At 37.2% G+C, this 19,610-nt stretch overlaps 1 protein-coding gene across 2 annotated transcripts in view; it reads right to left on the bottom strand.

Moving 5' to 3' along the window:
- The window catches only part of LOC131029483 (putative glucose-6-phosphate 1-epimerase), a 45,803-nt gene extending 35,318 nt beyond the window's left edge, over nucleotides 1-10,485 (bottom strand). The window contains exon 1 of one of the 2 annotated variants that reach the window (XM_057959983.2): nucleotides 10,121-10,485. In XM_057959983.2, coding sequence (XP_057815966.1) covers nucleotides 10,121-10,302 — 182 coding nt within the window. In that variant the 5' untranslated portion in view covers nucleotides 10,303-10,485. The remainder of the gene's footprint in view (nucleotides 1-10,120) is intronic. The other variant, XM_057959984.2, reaches the window with a different exon arrangement.
- Nucleotides 10,486-19,610: the final 9,125 nt, after the last annotated feature.

Below are 19,610 nucleotides of genomic sequence, written 5' to 3'. Positions count from 1 at the left end.
TATGCAAGAACAGTCAGCGAATCAGGCATTTTAGAGAGCGAATCCATTAGACAACTTGCAAGGCAAGGTGATGCGTTACACTTCAGTGATCTCCCCCTTCAATTGATGTCGATATTCTGCTCTCCCTGAAGACACACTACAGCTGCATATGCTAGGTTCAGTCTGCCCTAGATTGGCAACCAAATCACATAAGTAACCTGATTTGTGTAATCTGTTCATAATTAAGAATCTGATCTGAATCTTTCATGCTGGGTTTTTCCTCCAAGAGGGAGGTTTTCCCAGGGTACTTGTGTTGTGTGTTCTTATTGTTATTTCTTCTTATTCTCAATTTGTTTATAACTTAAGTAACTAGATTAACATCTGATTACCTAAAATCAACATGGTATCAGAGCCCTAGGTCTGTATAGAGGCTGTAATCAGATTTGTGCTTCCTTCTAACCTGTTGTTCAAAAAGTTTAGTCCCCATGGCTTCTTATATCAGGTTTGAAGATAGGTTGGAAGGTCACACAAATTTCTCTTCTTGGAAGGTCAGGATAATGATGGCATTGAATGATCTAGTTGAATATGTTAGCAAGAATGCTAAGGAACCTGAGGGTGCAAGTGAGAAAGAAGATTGGAAGAAGAAGGACTTCCAAGCTCAAAGGATAATAATAGGCTCCGTCAAAAATCATTTGATGCCATCCATCTCCATGAAGAAGTCCGCCAAGGAGATGTTCTCTACATTGGAAAAGATGTACGAAGTCAACAATACCGGCTACATCCTTGCCTTAAGGAATCAGGTCTCCTAAATCAAATTAGAGAAAGAAGAACCTGTTGCTGCTTACTTCATGAGAATCTCTGAGCTAAGAGATCAGCTTGCCACCATTGGGAAGAGCATTGAAGACAGTGACTTATCTATGACTTCCCTAAATGGTCTTCCTCCCTCTTGGGAACCATTTGTTCAAGGAATCTGTGCCAGAGTTGAGCGTCCTAAGTTTGATCAATTAATGGGAGATTGCATTCAATAGGAGTCTCGGTTGGCTGCGAAAGGAAAAATTAAGAACCCTTATGATGAGCAACATGTCCTCGTGGCTAAGAAGGAAGGCAGCCATTGGAAGAAGAATAATTTCAAGAGAAATAGAGATTTCAGCTCTCCTCCCCCTCCTTCAAAGAAAAGACCAAGAGACATATCCCACATCCGATGCTTCCGATGCAACAAGCGTGGCCACTTTGCAAGGGACTGTCAAATTCAAGATGAGCAAGAAGATGCAAACATAAATTAAGTATCAAATCCTCACAATCGTGAAGATTTCCTCCTTTGATCTATTGGTTTGTTGATCCATCCTTAAGTTAAATTTTGTTTTAGATTTAAGTTTGGTTCCAACTTTAAGTCAAAAATTTGTTGTGGATTTATCTTCTAGATAGGGTTTTAGAGGGAGTCCCATGACATCTTTAAAATACTCTTTATCTCAGGAAAATCTTATTGCTGTTTTCTAATCATTGTGATCTATTGCTCTAATGATGGAATTGATAAATGTGTTACTTGATTATTGCAAATGTTTTACTTTATTATATTCTATGTTGAAACTAACAAGTGTTTTGGTTATGATACACTGGGTGTATCATCCACCCTCTGCGGAGTGCAAGGTGGCAGTTCTCTCTCACCCTCTGCGGAGTGCAAAGGTGAATCCACCCTCTACGGAGTGCAAGGTGAGTTCACCCTCTGCGCTGTGCAAGGTGATAGGTTGTTCTTCTCAGTGAAGAAGCTTATGTATCCTCTGCGGTTGTGCATGATTTATGTTGTATGGTTATATATATCTTTGAGAATTAATTATTGCAGGTGTGCATATGGAAAGGTCTTTGTCATCCTCTATGGATGTGCATGATGAAAGATCATGGTGTTAAATGCAGGTCCCCAGGAAAGTGTAAAGTTATGAAGCGTTGGGTTCATCCTCTGCAAGCATTGCAAGAGAAGATCATGTAAAGGTTCATTGTAATATAATTGTGTGATCAAATCATATTGATTGTACTATTAGGGTTGGGCCCTAATCTTAAACATTGTAATTATTCATGCCATGGGATTGTCCATGTGAATATGGTTATGTATTTATTTTCCTCCCTACTTAAGAGGGAGTGTTAGTTTATTGTAACTTAGTGAGGAAAATAAATAAGGATTCGAATCCTTATAGGGCTGGGTCCTTCTTCTCAATGTAACGTATGGATTAAGCATTTCATAGGGCTGGGCCCCAAACAGGAAACATGTAACAAGTTGCAAGTTATGTAGGCCCCAAATTGGGCGCCAAGGTGCAAAGTGAAATATGTAAAATAAAGGAAATTAGTTAAGGCTGACTTAGAAGACTTGAACATGAATCTTGTATATAAACAAGATTCATTCTACACAACAAACATCCTTATCAAGTGCGATCAGCCTTATGCAAGAACAGTCTGCCCTAGATTGGCAACCAAATCACATAAGTAATCTGATTTGTGTAATCTGTTCATAATTAAGAATCTGATCTGAATCTTTCATGCTGGGTTTTTCCTCCAAGAGGGAGGTTTTCCCAGGGTACTTGTTGTGTGTTCTTATTGTTATTTCTTCTTATTCTCAATTTGTTTATAACTTAAGTAACTAGATTAACATCTGATTACCTAAAATCAACATGGTATCAGAGCCCTAGGTCTGTATAGAGGCTGTAATCAGATTTGTGCTTCCTTCTAACCTGTTGTTCAAAAAGTTTAGTCCCCATGGCTTCTTATCTGATTTGGTTGCCAATCTAGGGCAGACTGAACCTAGCATATGCAGCTGTAGTGTGTCTTCAGGGAGAGCAGAATATCGACATCAATTGAAGAGGGAGATCATTGAAGTGTAATGCATCACCTTGCCTTGCAAGTTGTCTAATGGATTCGCTCTCTAAGATGCCTGATTCGCTGACTGTTCTTGCATAAGGCTGATCACACTTGATAAGGATGTTTGTTGTGTAGAATGAATCTTGTTTATATACAAGATTCATGTTCAAGTCTTCTAAGTCGGCCTTAACTAATTTCCTTTATTTTACATATTTCACTTTGCACTTTGGCGCCCAATTTGGGGCCCTACTTAACTTGCAACTTGTTACAAGTTTCCTGTTTGGGGCCCAGCCCTATGAAATGCTTAATCCATGCGTTACATTGAGAAGAAGGACCCAGCCCTATAAGGATTCGAATACTTTGGTATGCCCTTACAATAGTCTGATCTAACCTGAAGAGACTCAATGGACAAAACCTGCAGGTTAGTCAATATTCCTACGAGAATTGAAAAGAATCCTAAGCAAGGATCCAAATGCACATTCAGAAAGTGAAGGTGGAAAACTTTCTACTGCATGAAAGAAGATTTATAAAATATTGTAAATTCAGCTACGCTGGTGGTAAGTTAGGCATCTATACAACAAGTGACCAGTTAAGCCTCCAATAGAGAGCTGACAGATGTCATACGTGTATGGTGCACTCTCCATGTGGACAAGAACACAACAGATGTCAAGCTTGTACGATTGGCATGATTATCTAGTACGAATGTGGCCAATGTTTGACATAACTAAATGTATCTGATTTGAAGATAAGGATAACAATGTATGGTGTTGCGCAACTATGTGAAGGGAGCACACATAAACAGTCAAACAAAAGATTGTGCAAACAAGTTATGCTACTCATAACCGTGGCTCATTGTGGCACATCTTGATTGGAAACAAACACATGGACTGCACAAATGTTAGTGGTCGTTGCAATTGGACAATTTGCCCCTTCTTGAGAAGTGATGGTCTCCATTGAATCTATCCTTACTCGTTAGTGAAGAAAACTAGGTGTTGAGTTGTTCTTGTTGATGATACAGGCCGACTCAGCAAGATCAAATGTGTGAATGGCCTATTGGCCTTGCACATTTGATGAATCTATAACTTATATTAATAATTAATCCTTTAATATCTTTATTAAGTCACATATGCATTATTAGGTTTAATGATTAAACATACATTATCGAGTTTGACTTATCAGATTTGTTTCAAAGGGGCCGACTTTTGGTTAAAGTCTGCCACCCCTCGATTGAAGGCATGCGATGCTTCATGAAGGTCGTGCCTCCTTGATGAGAGCCGACTCTTGGATATCTAATTTCGTCGGATATATATGGACGTGGTCTTCCCTCTTTGGAACAGAGAAAAGACAACAAGTTTGATCATAATCAAGCAGATCAAATTCATATACAAGCAGATCAATTGATGGTGAGAAATTTATGTAGCCTGCTCGGGGGTGACGATAAGAGCTTATCATCTATGGTTGGGAAGGCAACAGATCTGATGTTTGCCCATGGTTAACGAGCACTACCTTAAAATCAACATGGTATCCGAGCGGGTTCCTTCTATAGAGCCTAACCGCTTGAAGGTAGATCCTGTGCTCTCAAGGGAAATTCAATCACAAACAATTGTAGATTTAAGATCTCTTCCAGATCGAAAGGTGACTACAGAGGATAATGCAGCGATTACACTCGCTAACCTCCGCCCTTCACAGTGGCGTCGGTCAGGCGTCTAAACAAATTAGATGGCAATTAGGGGATCGAGTCTCCCCAGGCCTCGAGAACAAGTATGATGGCCCAAAATCCTTTGCGCCTGAAATGTTGTGGGAAAACGCAAACAACAACCTGTGCAAAAAGTTGCATGCTGCCCAGTCACAGGATTTCGCCCAAGATTTCAAATCTTGGCATTGTCAGCGTTGAAAGATGTCGGCTTGTGACTCGAACTCACGCTGTTGTGGCTGGAGAGGTTTCTGTGCTCGATACAAATTCTTTGTAGAAGAAGAAAGGGCTAGAGACGGAGCCCACAACCCTATGGAATCGGTACTTGGATCGGCTTTATCAGCACAAGGAGCTCAGATTGTATATCGATGTCAACTGAATGGGGTTTACGAATGAATTCGTGGAGGCGATGAAACCCAAGTTTCAAAGTGCTTTTAAGGCCTTGGAAGAGCTTGAGGCTGGTTCGATTGCCAATCTGGACGAGGGCCGCATGGTCGAGCATTATTGGCTCAGTATGTCTAGTATTGCTCCCAATCCTAATTTGCGGCAGCAGATTGATAGAACGCTTGACGCTATCTGCAAATTTGTTGACGATGTAGTCAACGTCAAGGATGGCCTCTCTACTCAGAGCATCGCCCGATTCTTGTTGCCATCTTCCCAATGTAAATTCACTTTGAATTTGGTTTTGGAAGAGTTGGAGAAGGATCCGTGGGCGGCACAGACGGATGCAAGAGCTGCACGTTGCACTGGCACTGCTCTCAGCGTGGCCACGGGGCTAGTTGGGGCTTGTGTGCCTAGCACTGCTGCCAGAATTATGCTTTTCGTTGGCGGTCACTCTACCCAAGGTTCTGGCACTGAGAAATCTCTATTCAAGGAAGGAAGATTGCTTGCATTTCTTCGTAGAGGAAGAATCAGCATTCAAAGGGAGTTTGACATATCGTCAGAAGTAACCTTGGACGAAGAGGTCGGAAGGTTGATATTTGCTTCAAAGGGAGCTTGTTTTTCAGCTTTAAAGGGAGCCTAACATTTCAGCTTCAGAGGGAGCCTGACATTTCAACTTCAGAGGGAGCCACGTCATCATGAAGATTTGGTTAATGCATTTTTCTCTGTGATGGAGAAATTTGAGGTGAAAGCCCTTGTTAACGAGTTCTTCTCTGAGATAGAGAAGATTGAGGTGCAATCCCTTGTTAATGAGTTCTTCTCTGTGAGAGAGAAGTTCAAGGTGCAATCCCTTGTTAATGAGTTCTTCTCTGAGAGAGAGAAGTTCGAGGTGAAATCCCTTGTTAATGAGTTCTAATCTGTGAGGAGAAGTTCGAGGTGCAATCCCTTGTTAATGCATTCTTCTCTGGGAGAAGTTTGAGGTGAAAGCCCTCGATCTACCCTCTGTGAGTAGGTATGGTGGATCCACCCTCTGCGAGTAGGCATGGTGGAGATGCATTCTTCTCTATGAGAGAAGTTTGAGGTTTCAGCCCTTGTTATGCATTCTTCTCTGTGAGAGAAGTTTGAGGTATCAGCCCTTGTTGTGCATTCTTCTCTGTGAAAGAAGTTTGAGGTTTCAGCCCTTGTTGTGCATTCTTCTTTGTGAGAGAAGTTTGAGGTATCAGCCCTTGTTGTGCATTCTTCTCTATGAAAGAAGTTTGAGATTCCAGCCCTGATTCCACCCTCTGCGAGTAGGGTATGGTGGATCCACCTTTTGCGAGTAGGTATGGTGGATGTCATGTGAGAGACTCCATGACTTAGCATTTGTGTGTATTCACCCTCTGAGAGTAGCCATTGTGGTCAAACATCACGATTAGGTGATATGCTATCACAATGAGGTGATAAGCTTCTTTCATTCACATGAGTGTAGTCATTATGTTAGTCATCACGATGAGGTGATGTGACTTGTAGAGATTAAAAAGGATTTCTCCCTAGCTAAGAGGGAGTGTTGATGATATAGCGTCGGTAGAAATCCTATAGGCTGACTCAGCGAGATCAAATGTGTGAATGACCTATTGGCCTTACACATTTGATGAATCTATAACTTATATTAATCCCTTAATATCTTTATTAAGTCACATATGCATTATCAGGTTTAATGATTAAACATACATTATCGAGTTTGACTTATCAGATTTGTTTCAAAGGGGCCAACTTTTGGTTAAAGTCCACCACCCCTCGTTTGAAGGCATGCGATGCGTCATGAAGGTCATGCCTCCTTCATAAGAGCCGAATCTTGGATATCTCCTTTTGTCGGATATATATGGACGTGGTCTTCCCTCTTTGAAATAGAGATAAGACAACAAGTTCGATCATAATCAGGCAGATCGAATTCATGTACAAGCAGATCAATTGATGTTGAGAAATTTATGTAGCATACTCGGGGGTGACGATAAGAGCTTATTGTCTATGGTTGGGAAGGCAACAGATCTGATGTTTGTCTGTGGTTAACGAGCACTACCTTAAAATCAACAGTTCTAGATATAACACTTTGCCTTGTCAACATGTTAAGTTTTGGATCAGAAGTTAAATAAGCTTAAGTTCAGAATTAAGATCTCTTTAATGAGTATCAATCTGAAGCAATATGTCAATATGCTGAAGATATCGATTTCTTCCTCAAGCGCTAGTTTTCTCCAATATATTCAATTTGATTGTTAGAGTTTGTTGGGTGCTTATGTAAAGCATATATATTCCACGGAGACCACACAGCATATATATTTCACAGGCATCACAAGTATATGCACAGCATATCAATACCGACAATCATCCTCCAATATCCCCGATCAAAGGAAACTATATACCCATCTAAAGCAAACGATGAACAGACATGACTCTAATCAGGGGGTCAAAAGCAAGGGGTTCGATATCAACCCGATAGTTAACTAATATAATCACTTGTTGGAATACTAACAAACAGTTGTAGTAAATAAAGAGATTGCAGAAATACGACAGCGATAACTAGGAAATGAATAAAGTGTTTATAATAATTAATACAGCAATAAGGTGGAAAGAGAACTCCTGCTGCTATAACATCAACACAACATATGACTATACAAATTGTCAAAGTGCTTGAATGAGGTTGAGTCATCATGACATCATGATGGCATCTTCTATAGTTGGATTAGCGTGGGCAAGATTGAGATCTATGGGATGGTGCTATCTCAAAAAATGGAGGAAAGCTATGTAAACCCAAATACTGAGGAATCTTGAGAACAAAGGTATTCTAACCAACAACACACAGAATTGTCCAAGGAGCATAGTGCAATGGTTACATCTTTTAGTGAGGACCCTAGAAACAGTCTTTCTATAGATGAGTGTGTGATGGGTGGGTGCCATGGCACTCTTTTTACTTTTATTGTTGTCATTCAAGAATTTGTTGGACTTGATGAAGGTCTTAAATGCACTAGACAAAGTGTTGTGCCTTACCTGCTTCCTTTTCGTGCACATATCTCTGGTGTTGAAGGTCTTAAATGCACTAGACAAAGTGTTGTGCCTTACCTGCTTCCTTTTCTTGCACATATCTCTGTTGTTGAGGGGTGCCATTGGTTTGAACCGAACACAAGTCTAGAAAGGAAAGTACCCCATAGAGTTGTGAAATACTCTATTGTAGGTAAGATAAATGTACAATAAGTTGTTGTCACATGTGAATAAGTGAGCACCATTGTGTATGTACAAGAGATGCACTGATGAGTAATTGACAACCTTTGCTTGTGATTTGGTTGAGTGTTTAACATAATCCAAAGAGTTTACAAAAAAGTGCTAAAAAGCTTGGGATTGCAATCATATACAATAGATGTTGGAAGCCCAAAATGATTCCAAACATGGTTGAAAAAAATATGATGCAATTTTTTTTGTTGTGATAGTCTTTTTGCAAGCACCCGTGATGATCATTTTTTGATAACCACAACAAACACGAAGTTATTCTAGCGTTGGTGGTAGGAAGGCTACTAAGAAGATCAATGCTAATTGATTCCCGTGAGCATTGAGGGACAGCTAAAGGAGTATAGAGTCCCAAAGTTCCTCCAATAAATTATCTAATTTGTAGCCTTGGGAGTGAATTTGGTGAAAAACTTAAATTTCATGATAAATCCTTAAAATGTGCTTTAAATGATCTCAAATCTGTATTGTGATTGCTTCAATATGTCCTTGATTAAACCTCCAAATGGCAAAAATACAATTCTTTAAATTGAAAAAGATATGCACTTCATAAACTGACCTGCTAAACTGAAAAAAATTGCCTTGTTTCTTCCTTTCCGGATTCCAAGATCATGCTTTGATACAAATTGTAATGAAATAAGTTGCATAAGAAAACAATATTATAAGAAATATATTGCAAAAATATGATAATTGTTCAAAATAATAAACCACTTCAAGGGGCAAGCCTCCGAAAGTCTTCAATGAGAACAAACTAACCACTACCTTGAGCATGTACAATAGTTATGCGGTGGATGCCACCTAGGTCAACTTAGCTACCTATGTAAGACTATATAAATGAAACATACTCTAATTGAGGGTTACGGAAGTCAAAAGTTGGCTACACATATTCTCGTGCACACTATAGGTTGAGGGAGTAATACTTAAGGTCTCTATGTGATAGGTGACAAGGTGGACATGATTAACACTACGTCGAGTGCATATCCGGAGAAACTCTCTTTATTTCAAAAGAATGTAATATATCCAGCATTGCTAGGACTAGCGCAAAACAAAGTCACTGTTTAAGTTCGTTGAAATGCATGATCTACTTAACAGCAAGTGACAAGTGAAAAGTGTAAAACAAACCTTCCATAGAAGTTGACAAGGAGCCAAATGCCTTGTCCTGTATTGTATATTCAGTTATGTTGCCGGTATGAACTTCTTTCCCTGTATTTGGTACAGGACAGAATTTCATTCAAGAAGTGTTCAGTTAAAGCCTCCAACAGAGGGCTGACAGATGTCCTAAGCATATGGTGCACTCATCATGAAGAAAAAGCGTGACAGATGTCAAGCTCATATGGTTGGCCTAATTATGTGGTATAGATGTGATATGTGGTGTCAAGCTGAAGATAGGGCCGCCCGTATATTGGAAGAAAATTTTAATGGCATCCATGATACCAAGCAATCTAAGGGACCAAAAGCCACCCAGCGTTGCTTGGGGAATCTGCGTGAAAAGCCACACAGAAGATTGGACGAAGCTGCACTGCACATAATCGTGGGTCGATGTGGAGCATCTTGAGTGGGCACGAGTGTACAGGCTGTCTGGACGTATGAGGTAGTGGCTGTTGCACTCGATCAGTGCATCGCATTTCAATTACACCACAACCTCACTGATAACACTTCCCTTAATTTTCCCAAAATATGAACACGCTAGGCACAACTACACAAGTAGCCACTATCCAGTAGAAATTCGGACAATGAAGAAATTGCTGCTACTGCACTTTGATGGGATTTACAGACCAATTTGGCCTGGACGCAAAAATTCATCCAATTAACTCATGAGTTTCAAGCACAATGCGTGAAATGGATAATAACACATTGGATCAGATCGGTAAAAGAAAAGGGTTGATTACGTCTTTTTCCCTGAAAAGTTACAGATTTTACTCGTCAAAACTAAAATCAATTCAATTCTGGTAGCAATCAACTTACCCTGTAATTTGGCTAGCTCGTGCCCAAGAAGGATATTTTTTCCCAGATTGCTTCAAAACAACCTGTTTCAGGCAGTTGTTATTAGCCCACCTTGGTACAAATGATGATGTTTTCAAGGAATTCCATTCTCTGGGGCATAGGGTAGATAAAGATAGCAGGGAAGCAGCAGGTATTGTAGCCATTTGTAACTGGTTGAGTATAAAACCCTCGAGAGGAATGAACACCTTACAATGATCCTCCGGGCTCTCTGTTCTTTGAATCCAATGCTGCTAAAATATATAGGCCATTTTTTATAGGTTTTTCCGAAAAATTCCAGCAAATAAATATATATAAATATGAATATATGAGCTATCTATCCTAACATTTTCCTGTCCATTTAAAAGTTTGGAGAGCCGCATATACCGAATAAAATGGGTATCATGCCCTTTTGTCTCTATGTTGCACATTCAAATGTTTAGACGCGGAATCAAAACCATCTTATGTCTTTATCGTCTTGTTTAACTGTACTTTTAATTACATAATTACATTTAAGCGTTCTTATACAAATTTCAAGGACAAAAGATAAATTGGAATCTTTTTCATTTTAGAGGAGAAGCTACTATTCAAGAATTGAAAATAAGTGGACTTTGGCTTAAAGTTCAAATGGTTGGTAAGGTTGTACCAAGGTTTTGGGTTTTTCTATGTAGGTCCAAGATTCAACTCTCGTTAGTTGGGTTGTTTGAGCTTGCTCAATCCTCCATCAAGGTATTATCGCCTCAACTCACCCCCTCAATCATCCATCAAGGTATTATCGCCTCAACTCACCCCCTCCATGCCCCAGAACTCGGCAGGGTGGCTGGGTGGGTCCTTGGGTTATCTCATGATATCAAAAACAAACAAAAAAATGAAAATAAGCTTTGAGAAAAAGAGGGGGTTGGAAATAAACACTATATTGGAAAAAATGACAAGCTCCATAAATTTATTTCCCTCATTTTTATTGCCTTCAATTTTTCCTACTAATTTACCTAAAAAATTATTATTTATAATTTCATTTTAAAATAAAATTTAAGATAACTACTTAAGGAGACGACCAACTCACTCCTTATAATGTTGAAGAGTGGCTACTAGTCAAAATAAGCTAAGAAATTGCATGAGGATATGCCCTTACACAATTAAGGGTTGTAGTACCCCTCCTCGATCAGACTCTTTTTGTACTTATGTTTGATTTTAGTTGATTGTTCAGTGGATACATTATTGTTATATGATTCAAACTTTATGTGATGTTATTTCATGTTTTATCTAGATTTGTGGTGTATGCTTTCATGCAGTAATTCAGTATTTTGATTAATGTTAATTTTTATGGATTATTGTCATGGGCTAACACTTTTACCTTATATGTGCGATGTGTTATTTATATGTTGTGTGTTTGCAAACACTTTTACCTTATATGTGTGATGTGTTATTTATATGTTGTGTGTTTGCAAGTGTATGGGATGCAAGGGGATGATTTTCCTTCACGCACTTCGATGAGATAGGGAGCATCACGATTCTCCTTCATCGGTGTGCATGTCATGTATGTTTATATATCTGTTTATATGCATGTGTGGTTCGTTGATGCGGGACATTGTAGGTACAAATACCGAGTAGGTACGGGGTATCAACTCCACCTGGTTTCATAGGTCTGAGCGTGTCTTATTTGTTCGATGGGAGTGGAGAAGATAGGTGTTGGACCCTAACTTGACCCGCAGTCACACTCGTGTAAGTGTTGTCAGTCGGTCATCTTTTCTGTTTGACCGGTATGCGAGTCTGAGTGTTTTAGTACTTTCATTTTGTGAGTCGTCGTTTGATCATTCATCGTTTTGTGTGGTTCTGTTTATTTAAATAGTTATTTAACTGAGTGAATGATGTTATTTTTGTGTTGGCGTAACTAGTTGATTATTATGCTCTTAAGTCTATTGATTTAATTAAATAAAGGAATTGCTAGAATTAAATAGTTAAATTGGCTTATTTTATTGTGTTATAGTTGTATTATTATATTGGGAAAGGAAATAAGTAATTGCCTTGCCATTTAAATTTGGAATACTTATGTTGAAAGAAAGTATTATGAAAATAGAAAATAAATAAATAAAGGTATTTCCCTTTTTACCTTTTTAATTAACTTTTGGGTTTTATTTTGTTAAAAAATAAAGAATTGTTTATGGAAAAGGGTAAATCTGATTGCTTTTACTTTTTAAATAGTTTATTCTGATTGGTGGAGAAAACTTTTAACCTAAAAAGTTTAGGTTGAAAATATAGTTTTCCCATATATTCCTGGAGTTCACGGGAAGAGGGGAGGTAGATTTTTTAATGTAAAATTTGGAAAACCATTTTGGAAGAGGAACTTGGAGTTGGATTTGGGTTGCAGGATTGGAACCCTTCCACAAATTTGTTTCCTGGATTGCTTTGAAGGTTGGATAATCTTCTTCATGTTTTGCAATTAAATTTTGAATGTTTTTAGTTTGCTTCCTGTGTGTTTGAAAAATTGTAAAATCTCTTTGAAGATTCTTGTTGAATGTTGGAATTGAAAGAAAGAGTAGTTGTTATTGAGTATTTTGTTGAACTCAAATCAAATGTGTGCATGTTGAAAGGAAATGATTCAAGTTTCTATTTTGTTGTGTGTTGTATGTTCTTGCAAAATCTAGTTCTTGGTTTACCTCTTCTATTTGGTATAGAAAGAAATAGATTTAGTTTTTTGTGTGTTTACTAGTTTCTATTTGCCCCAGATTTGGGGTTTATGTTGGCAAATCGTTAATTTGCCTCTTGCATGATGCAAGGATTCTTCCTTTGTAAAAGAAGTGAAGAAATTTATCAAAATCCTTCTCATCTCTCTTAAATTCTTCTAATGTTGGCCAAAATCTTTATATAATTGGGGCTCTTGTGTGTTATTAATTTACAATTTTCCTTATTGAAGAATATTCTTTCTTATTTTTGAATTTTGGCACTGTATGTGTGCCCCATGAGAATGTATGGGGAATGATTTAATTTTATATTAAATTGTTTTAAAATATATATATATATATATATATATATATATATATATATATATATATAAAATAAACTAAACCTAGCCCACGTGACAAGCTAATCCCACCACGTGGGACGGTAGTGACTGCTACGCGGGTAGCAGCACTACTAGTCGGTAGGACTGCTACCGGTCAGTAGCAGCACTACCGGCGGTAGTGCCTACTACCGGTCAATAGCAACACTACTAACAGGTAGTGACTACGGCCTACCAGCAACAACACTACCCACTGGTAGGGCTTGCCCACCGCGTTGTCTTATTTCCCCTCTTGCGTGGGGTTTCTTTAACGTGTCGCTATTTTATTAATATGCAATGAATTTAAATGTTAGTTTTAATATTAGTTTATAAGTTAATTTTTATATGTTGGTTTTAATATTAATTTATTAGATTTATTTGTGTGTATATATATATATATATATATTTATTTATTTTATTGTAAATCAAGGCTTGGGTTGTTAAATCGAATTCTTAAATTTAGATTTAATGTGGAAATATATAATATGTTTTAATTTAATTCATTTTTTTATTTGGTTAAATATTTAATATGGATTTTATTACCTTGTTGGAATTTTGAATTGGAAATTATATAGAATTGAATGACGTTTTGAATAATGCATTGAATGAAGGGTGTTTTTATTTAATTTTACATTAATGAAATTGCAAGTGGTTATGATGCTGATTTTCTCAAAGATTGTCTGAGTGCGGACTTGGTGAAATTAGCTTTCCTTGCAAAGAGTATTATTTGTGGTTATTTCTCGTCTTTGATTCAGTCGTCACGTTGTGGCGTATTTGGTAGCTTTTGATCAAGTGATGTATGATGACCTCATTGTCTTATCCATGTAGTGTTATTCCTTATGGTTAACCAAGAGTTACTATGTCGTTGTTTTGACCACTTGTTTTTGGATAGTGATGTTATGGTTGTCTACTTCACCATAGGGTCTTCATGGAGTGACAATGTTTGTTTAGTGTCCTTTGTGAGAGTGGCTTTCGAGTGGGGGTCGCGCCTGAAGTGGATGGCAGGATAACCCCTTGAAAGTCAGTTAATAAGTGACAACCTAATAATTGATTAGGGGGTGGGTAGTTTATAACATTATATAAGATATTGTACCCCGCGCATGGTTAAGTGCTTGTATAAGCTCAAAATATAATGGGAAGGCCTAGAATGGCAAACGGACCACCTTGTCTTCACGAAGGGTTGGTAGGGTCTGCATGAGACTTAGATGGAGTCGGAGGTTCGGGAAAGGTTACCAGGATAACCCACGATGGGGTTCGCGACCTATGGAGGCCTACTAGGGTAACCATCATAAGCTATGTGATGACACTTTCTCTTTAGGGTCACTAGTATGCGATGACACTCTCTCTATAGGGTCACTAGTGTATTGTGATGTCGAGTCACTTGAGTATTGTGATGTGGAGTCACCTGAATATTGTGGAGTCATATTGTATTCACGGAGTCATATTGTTCTGTCGTCCATGTCTTGTTTATGCTTTCTTGAGGGTCCTCTGCTATTTCCTAACAAGGTGGGGTGATTCCATTTTGGGATTACATGGTCGGGTGGTAGTGCCACTTCCCATCGGATATTCTTGTTTGTACCTTCATGCAAGGATTGGCTTCGCAGGTGTTCCTGTGGTTCGTGACTCATGCTCTATTTCATGTTGGATATTATTATTCTTTGGAGACCTATGTGGTCATTTGTATCAATGAACTTATGTAACCTTGTAATTTGATTATATGTTAACTCTGAATGTATTATTGGAAGCCATGTATTTATGGTCAATGTAATCCTAAGTTTTGGATGTTATTTATCAGCTTTCTATATGATTGGTGTAAATGCTTTATTGAAGAGAAATCATATTGTATCCTTTCAATCTTTAAATGGAGTAATATGTTATTGCATATGGCTTATTATGTTCTTTGAGTTATTGATGGTTTATTGGATTAATCGTAATTGTGGAATTTAATTTTTAGTTGTTTTTCTTCGTTGGTAATGTTGGCATTATACACTCAGATGAGAATAGTTGACATTGTCATTGATGGCAACCAACTAGTAACATGGTTCACAGGTTACACTAGCAATAGACATCATCTACTGGCAGCGACAGGCACTACAGATTATTCACACAACACCCATTCTACACCGACAAAAGATCTTACCGACACTCCCAACCGACATGGAAATCATATTGTTTTGTATTGTAATATTATATTGTATAGCCGACTTGATGTATTGTAAAGACTCATATATGTATGAGATCTTATAGGTCATTTTGTAAGTGTGAAAAAGGAAGTATATGGTATGTAAGCGAAGGAAGGATATGTAATTAGGTAATAAATATGAGAGTGAATATTTGTATATACATTTTGATGTAATAATTTTATGAGAGAATAAGAGCAGAGCAGAGCGAAGAAAGGTTTATGGCAGAGGTATTTGACAGAGCTTAAACCAGTACTGAATCTAGCATTGCAGATGCTATTTTGAGCAGTACATTGTCATTGGATTTAATTATCCAATTGTGTAGTCAGCGTGACTCCTATTTTGTGATTAAGTAGTGAGCTCTAGGCAGTTGGTCTTTCTGCATGTGCAGACCCTATTTGTATACACATGTTATCTGCAATAGTATTATCTGATTGTGGGTAAGGTTTCCCACCATAGTTTTTCCCTTACCGGGTTTTCACGTCAAAATCTCTGTGTTGTGTGTTGTGGATGTTGTTTCTCTTTTTGTTTCATGCATTAAGTTAAATCGATACTGCTATAACTATTAATCTGTTTTACCAACACTTAAGTTTGGTTTACCGGCATTAAGTTTAAGTTTAAGTTGGAATAATTTACATTTGGATTACAATTTATTGACAACTGGTTCACAACTGATTCACCCCCCCCTCTCAGTTGTCCTTCCCAGGATCTAACAGGTAACCCTTTAGGAATTCTAGTGTAAGTCTTCAACTTGTGTAATTATTGTGCTATTGTAGTAATTAATGCACTTAATATGATTTATACTTTAAAAATAATAATTATTTCACCCTCAGTTGTTGGTTTTCCTTTGGGGTTCCTGGCAGGGCATTTAATAGACAAATGCAATAAAAATAAATATTAATTATCCTCATTTTAATTTAGAAGTCGACTTAATAAGTTGAAATCTTATTTTTAAAATAAATCTAATGAATAGATTATTTAGCTTTGAAAATAAGATGGATACTCTATTAAATTCAATTGTCAAGGTGGAGATTTTAGTGTTCTCAATCTATTGAATGTCTTAGGTTTCAAACAAGTTTAAAAATCTTTATGGGTCAAATTTGAGTTTCTTGTGATAGAACTTGAGAATAATGGGAATTATCTATTTCATGGAATTAAAATATGGACTACAAGAATTATCTGTAAAAAAATAGCAGTAGATACATCTTTGCCTTCACCTTCTTGATGTCTAATTTGGTCAATGTTTATAAATACCTTAGGAGATATTATCATATCATTAGGGTCATGTTCTACTAAAGTAAGTCGTGTCTAATAATCTTTGTGGCTTTGAACAAATGATTGAAGAAAACATGTGCAAACCCATAGATAGCTTATGTGATTATAATGCAAAGTAACATTATTTTTAAGCTCTAAATCAAAATGTTCCTAGAATGAATGCTCCTTATTCAACCTTGTTGAAATAACTACACATTGAATTTCTTTAAATACCAAAACATAATGATTAATTACACAAAAGTATACCAAGTTAACTCATTATTGCTATTGAAAAGAACCAAGAAAGTTAGAATATGAATTTGAACCTTTAAATTTTGGGGTCTATTATGTGTCATTTGAGATCAATCCTAAGGCACTCAAGACTGACCCAAGATAGATAAATGCTAGTTCTAAAGTAGGCATCAAATATGTCAAATGGGTGTGAATAATGAAGCAAATAGAAAGGGTATTAGGTTATGAGCTAAACTTAGTACACTAATGTGTCAATTGTTAATATGCTCGTATAAATTCGTTCCATCAATAGACCCAAAACTAAATGGGAAATGGCATAGCCATGTTGATTTATTTAATATATTTTGCATGTGAATCTAATATGAGTGTGCATTTCATAGTATATGATCATTCTTAGCTATACATTAAGAGCAATTATTCAAACTCACAAAAAGGTTATCTAGTCCATATTCTTGGAACCTTGTTGTCCCTTTCTCCTTGGTATGAATTAGCTTCATTAGAACCTTTAAAATAGAGAAAAATTATTCAATGAGTATTTTTCTATTACAAAAGTAAAATAGGCACAAATAAAAAGGTGCTTTTACTATCTTATGAAAAAATAAAAAATGTTTATGAACCCAAGATCATTAATCGGCACACCAAAACTTTCACAACAACAACAACAGAGAAACAACCTAAAAGAAGTTATTCATCAATGGAGAAATGAATATTGAGATAATACAAAGTGTGCAAGCACCTTGAGTATATAACAGAGGTGTGATGAAGTATGGGAAACCGCCAACTAACTATCGCAACCAAAAATTAAATATATGGAAACATTATTAAATAATGCATAACTAATATCTAATGATGTAAAAGTTGGTTACCTAAGTGGAACTTAAGTCAATGTGGGTAGCATACAACCACTTTAACACCAACAAAAAGTGGAGAAAGAAATGAGTAAAAGTTACACATATTAAAAAGGTGAAACGAAAAGACAATACAATATGAAACACTCGCTATGGTCATGCAACTATGCTCATTTATATAAAGGAAACCATAAGTGTTGGACCTATGTTGAAGATCATCTCAACACTGGAGAAATCGTTGGATTTTGGGTTGTCTTTGTCAACAATCCCTGGAGTCCACTCAGAGCTCAAGATCAGAAAACAAAGCATGAAAAAGAAATTAAAGTAGCATGGTGACCCTGCGGCAGACATAACCAAAAAGGGAATTTTGTCAAACCCCAATTTTGATTCTAGGAATGCCTTAGAGACTATTGGCGCCAGTTCTGCAAGTGTGTACACCCTAGGAATGGGAAAAAAAAAATTTGTTGATGCTACCACTCATGTTGCATTATTGAAAATGGCAACAAACACTCTTGTTGCATCAGAGAACTTGATGACAAACAATGAAACACAAGACTATTAGAAAGAAGGTAAAACTATATCTTTTGAACTCCTCGATGAAATCATTGAAGTTATTTCAAAGTGTAGAGAAAAAACTATTATTTTGTTTTTCCTCAAAGTCATTCTCACTGAACAAGATTTTTTCAAATGGGCACGCAATAACTGGGAACTTAAGAGATGGGTTATCGAATCATTCAGGGGTTTGGGTAGGGGGTATTGTTGATGTGTATTTTGTACACAACCAAACACAGAATAAAATACCTAAAGGTACCTTATCCTCTCTTGAATAAAGTCTCTGAATATTGAAGATGTTGCGAAAAGGATCAATCGGGATGACTTCAAGGTTCTTTGTTGTAGGATCTCTACATGTGGATAAGCTCTCTGTGGTATGATGTGATTTGCTGGAATCACAAGGGGACTTACACTTGTCGACCTAAACGTCTGATTTGCTGGAATCACAGGATTTCACTGGCTTAGATTTGAAAAAGGGAAAAAGGACGAGGGTGAGGAAAGAATCTAATCCTAACACTAAGAATGTAGGAGCAATGAATGATCTTTGATGAAATTCTAACTAAGTCTTGTTTTGACATCTCAGGACCATCTCCACAAGGTTAGTGCGATCTTCGAAGGAAAAGCTTTATGATGTTCAGATCATCACTATAGGAACATACACCATCAAGCTGATGCATGTCCATGAAGAAGCGACAATTGAAGTTAATCTTAAGCTCAATGATTCCAGTTGACTACACAAGGCAAGTCTGCAATCAACAAACTGCTAGTAGTATGGATATACGAATTTCACCATCAATCAAACACATTTCTTCCATTCATCTAATAACATGAAATCAAATATGAGAAGTATAGAGACCATGCAAATTGCTGAATCGACCCATAAATTTCACCATTTCTTCAATGAAGTTTTACAAGTCTTTTACAACAACATCTTGGCAACAATCTTTGCCTTCTCTTTCTATTCTACTCTAATTGCTATTTTATTAACTGACTAATTCACTATTCTAACTATTCACTCCCTACTTTCGTATTAGCCTTTCACAAATGAAGAGTTGGGGCTCATATAGTGCCCACAATACAATTCGACGGCTAAGATCAATTTGAGATCAATGGCCAAGATTCAATAATGAAAACCCTAATTAGGGTTTGTTACAACCATTACATAACATTTAATGCTTGACCAATGATAAAATTACATCTTTAGGACACATGTCTTCTCTGGAAAAATTGACCAATGGATAGTTGGGGTAGGCACATCGAAGTTTGTGCCACCCCCCATGAGTTAGGTACATTGAATCTGGACACGCTGAGGTGGACCAATCCGACTGGAGGAGTGATGACTAGGATGC

This window comes from Cryptomeria japonica, chromosome 4 (assembly GCF_030272615.1).
Source record: "Cryptomeria japonica chromosome 4, Sugi_1.0, whole genome shotgun sequence".
Taxonomy (NCBI): Eukaryota; Viridiplantae; Streptophyta; class Pinopsida; order Cupressales; family Cupressaceae; genus Cryptomeria; species Cryptomeria japonica.
The sequence above is the reverse complement of the archived record's forward strand: the minus strand, read 5'-3'. Positions and strand labels throughout refer to the sequence as shown.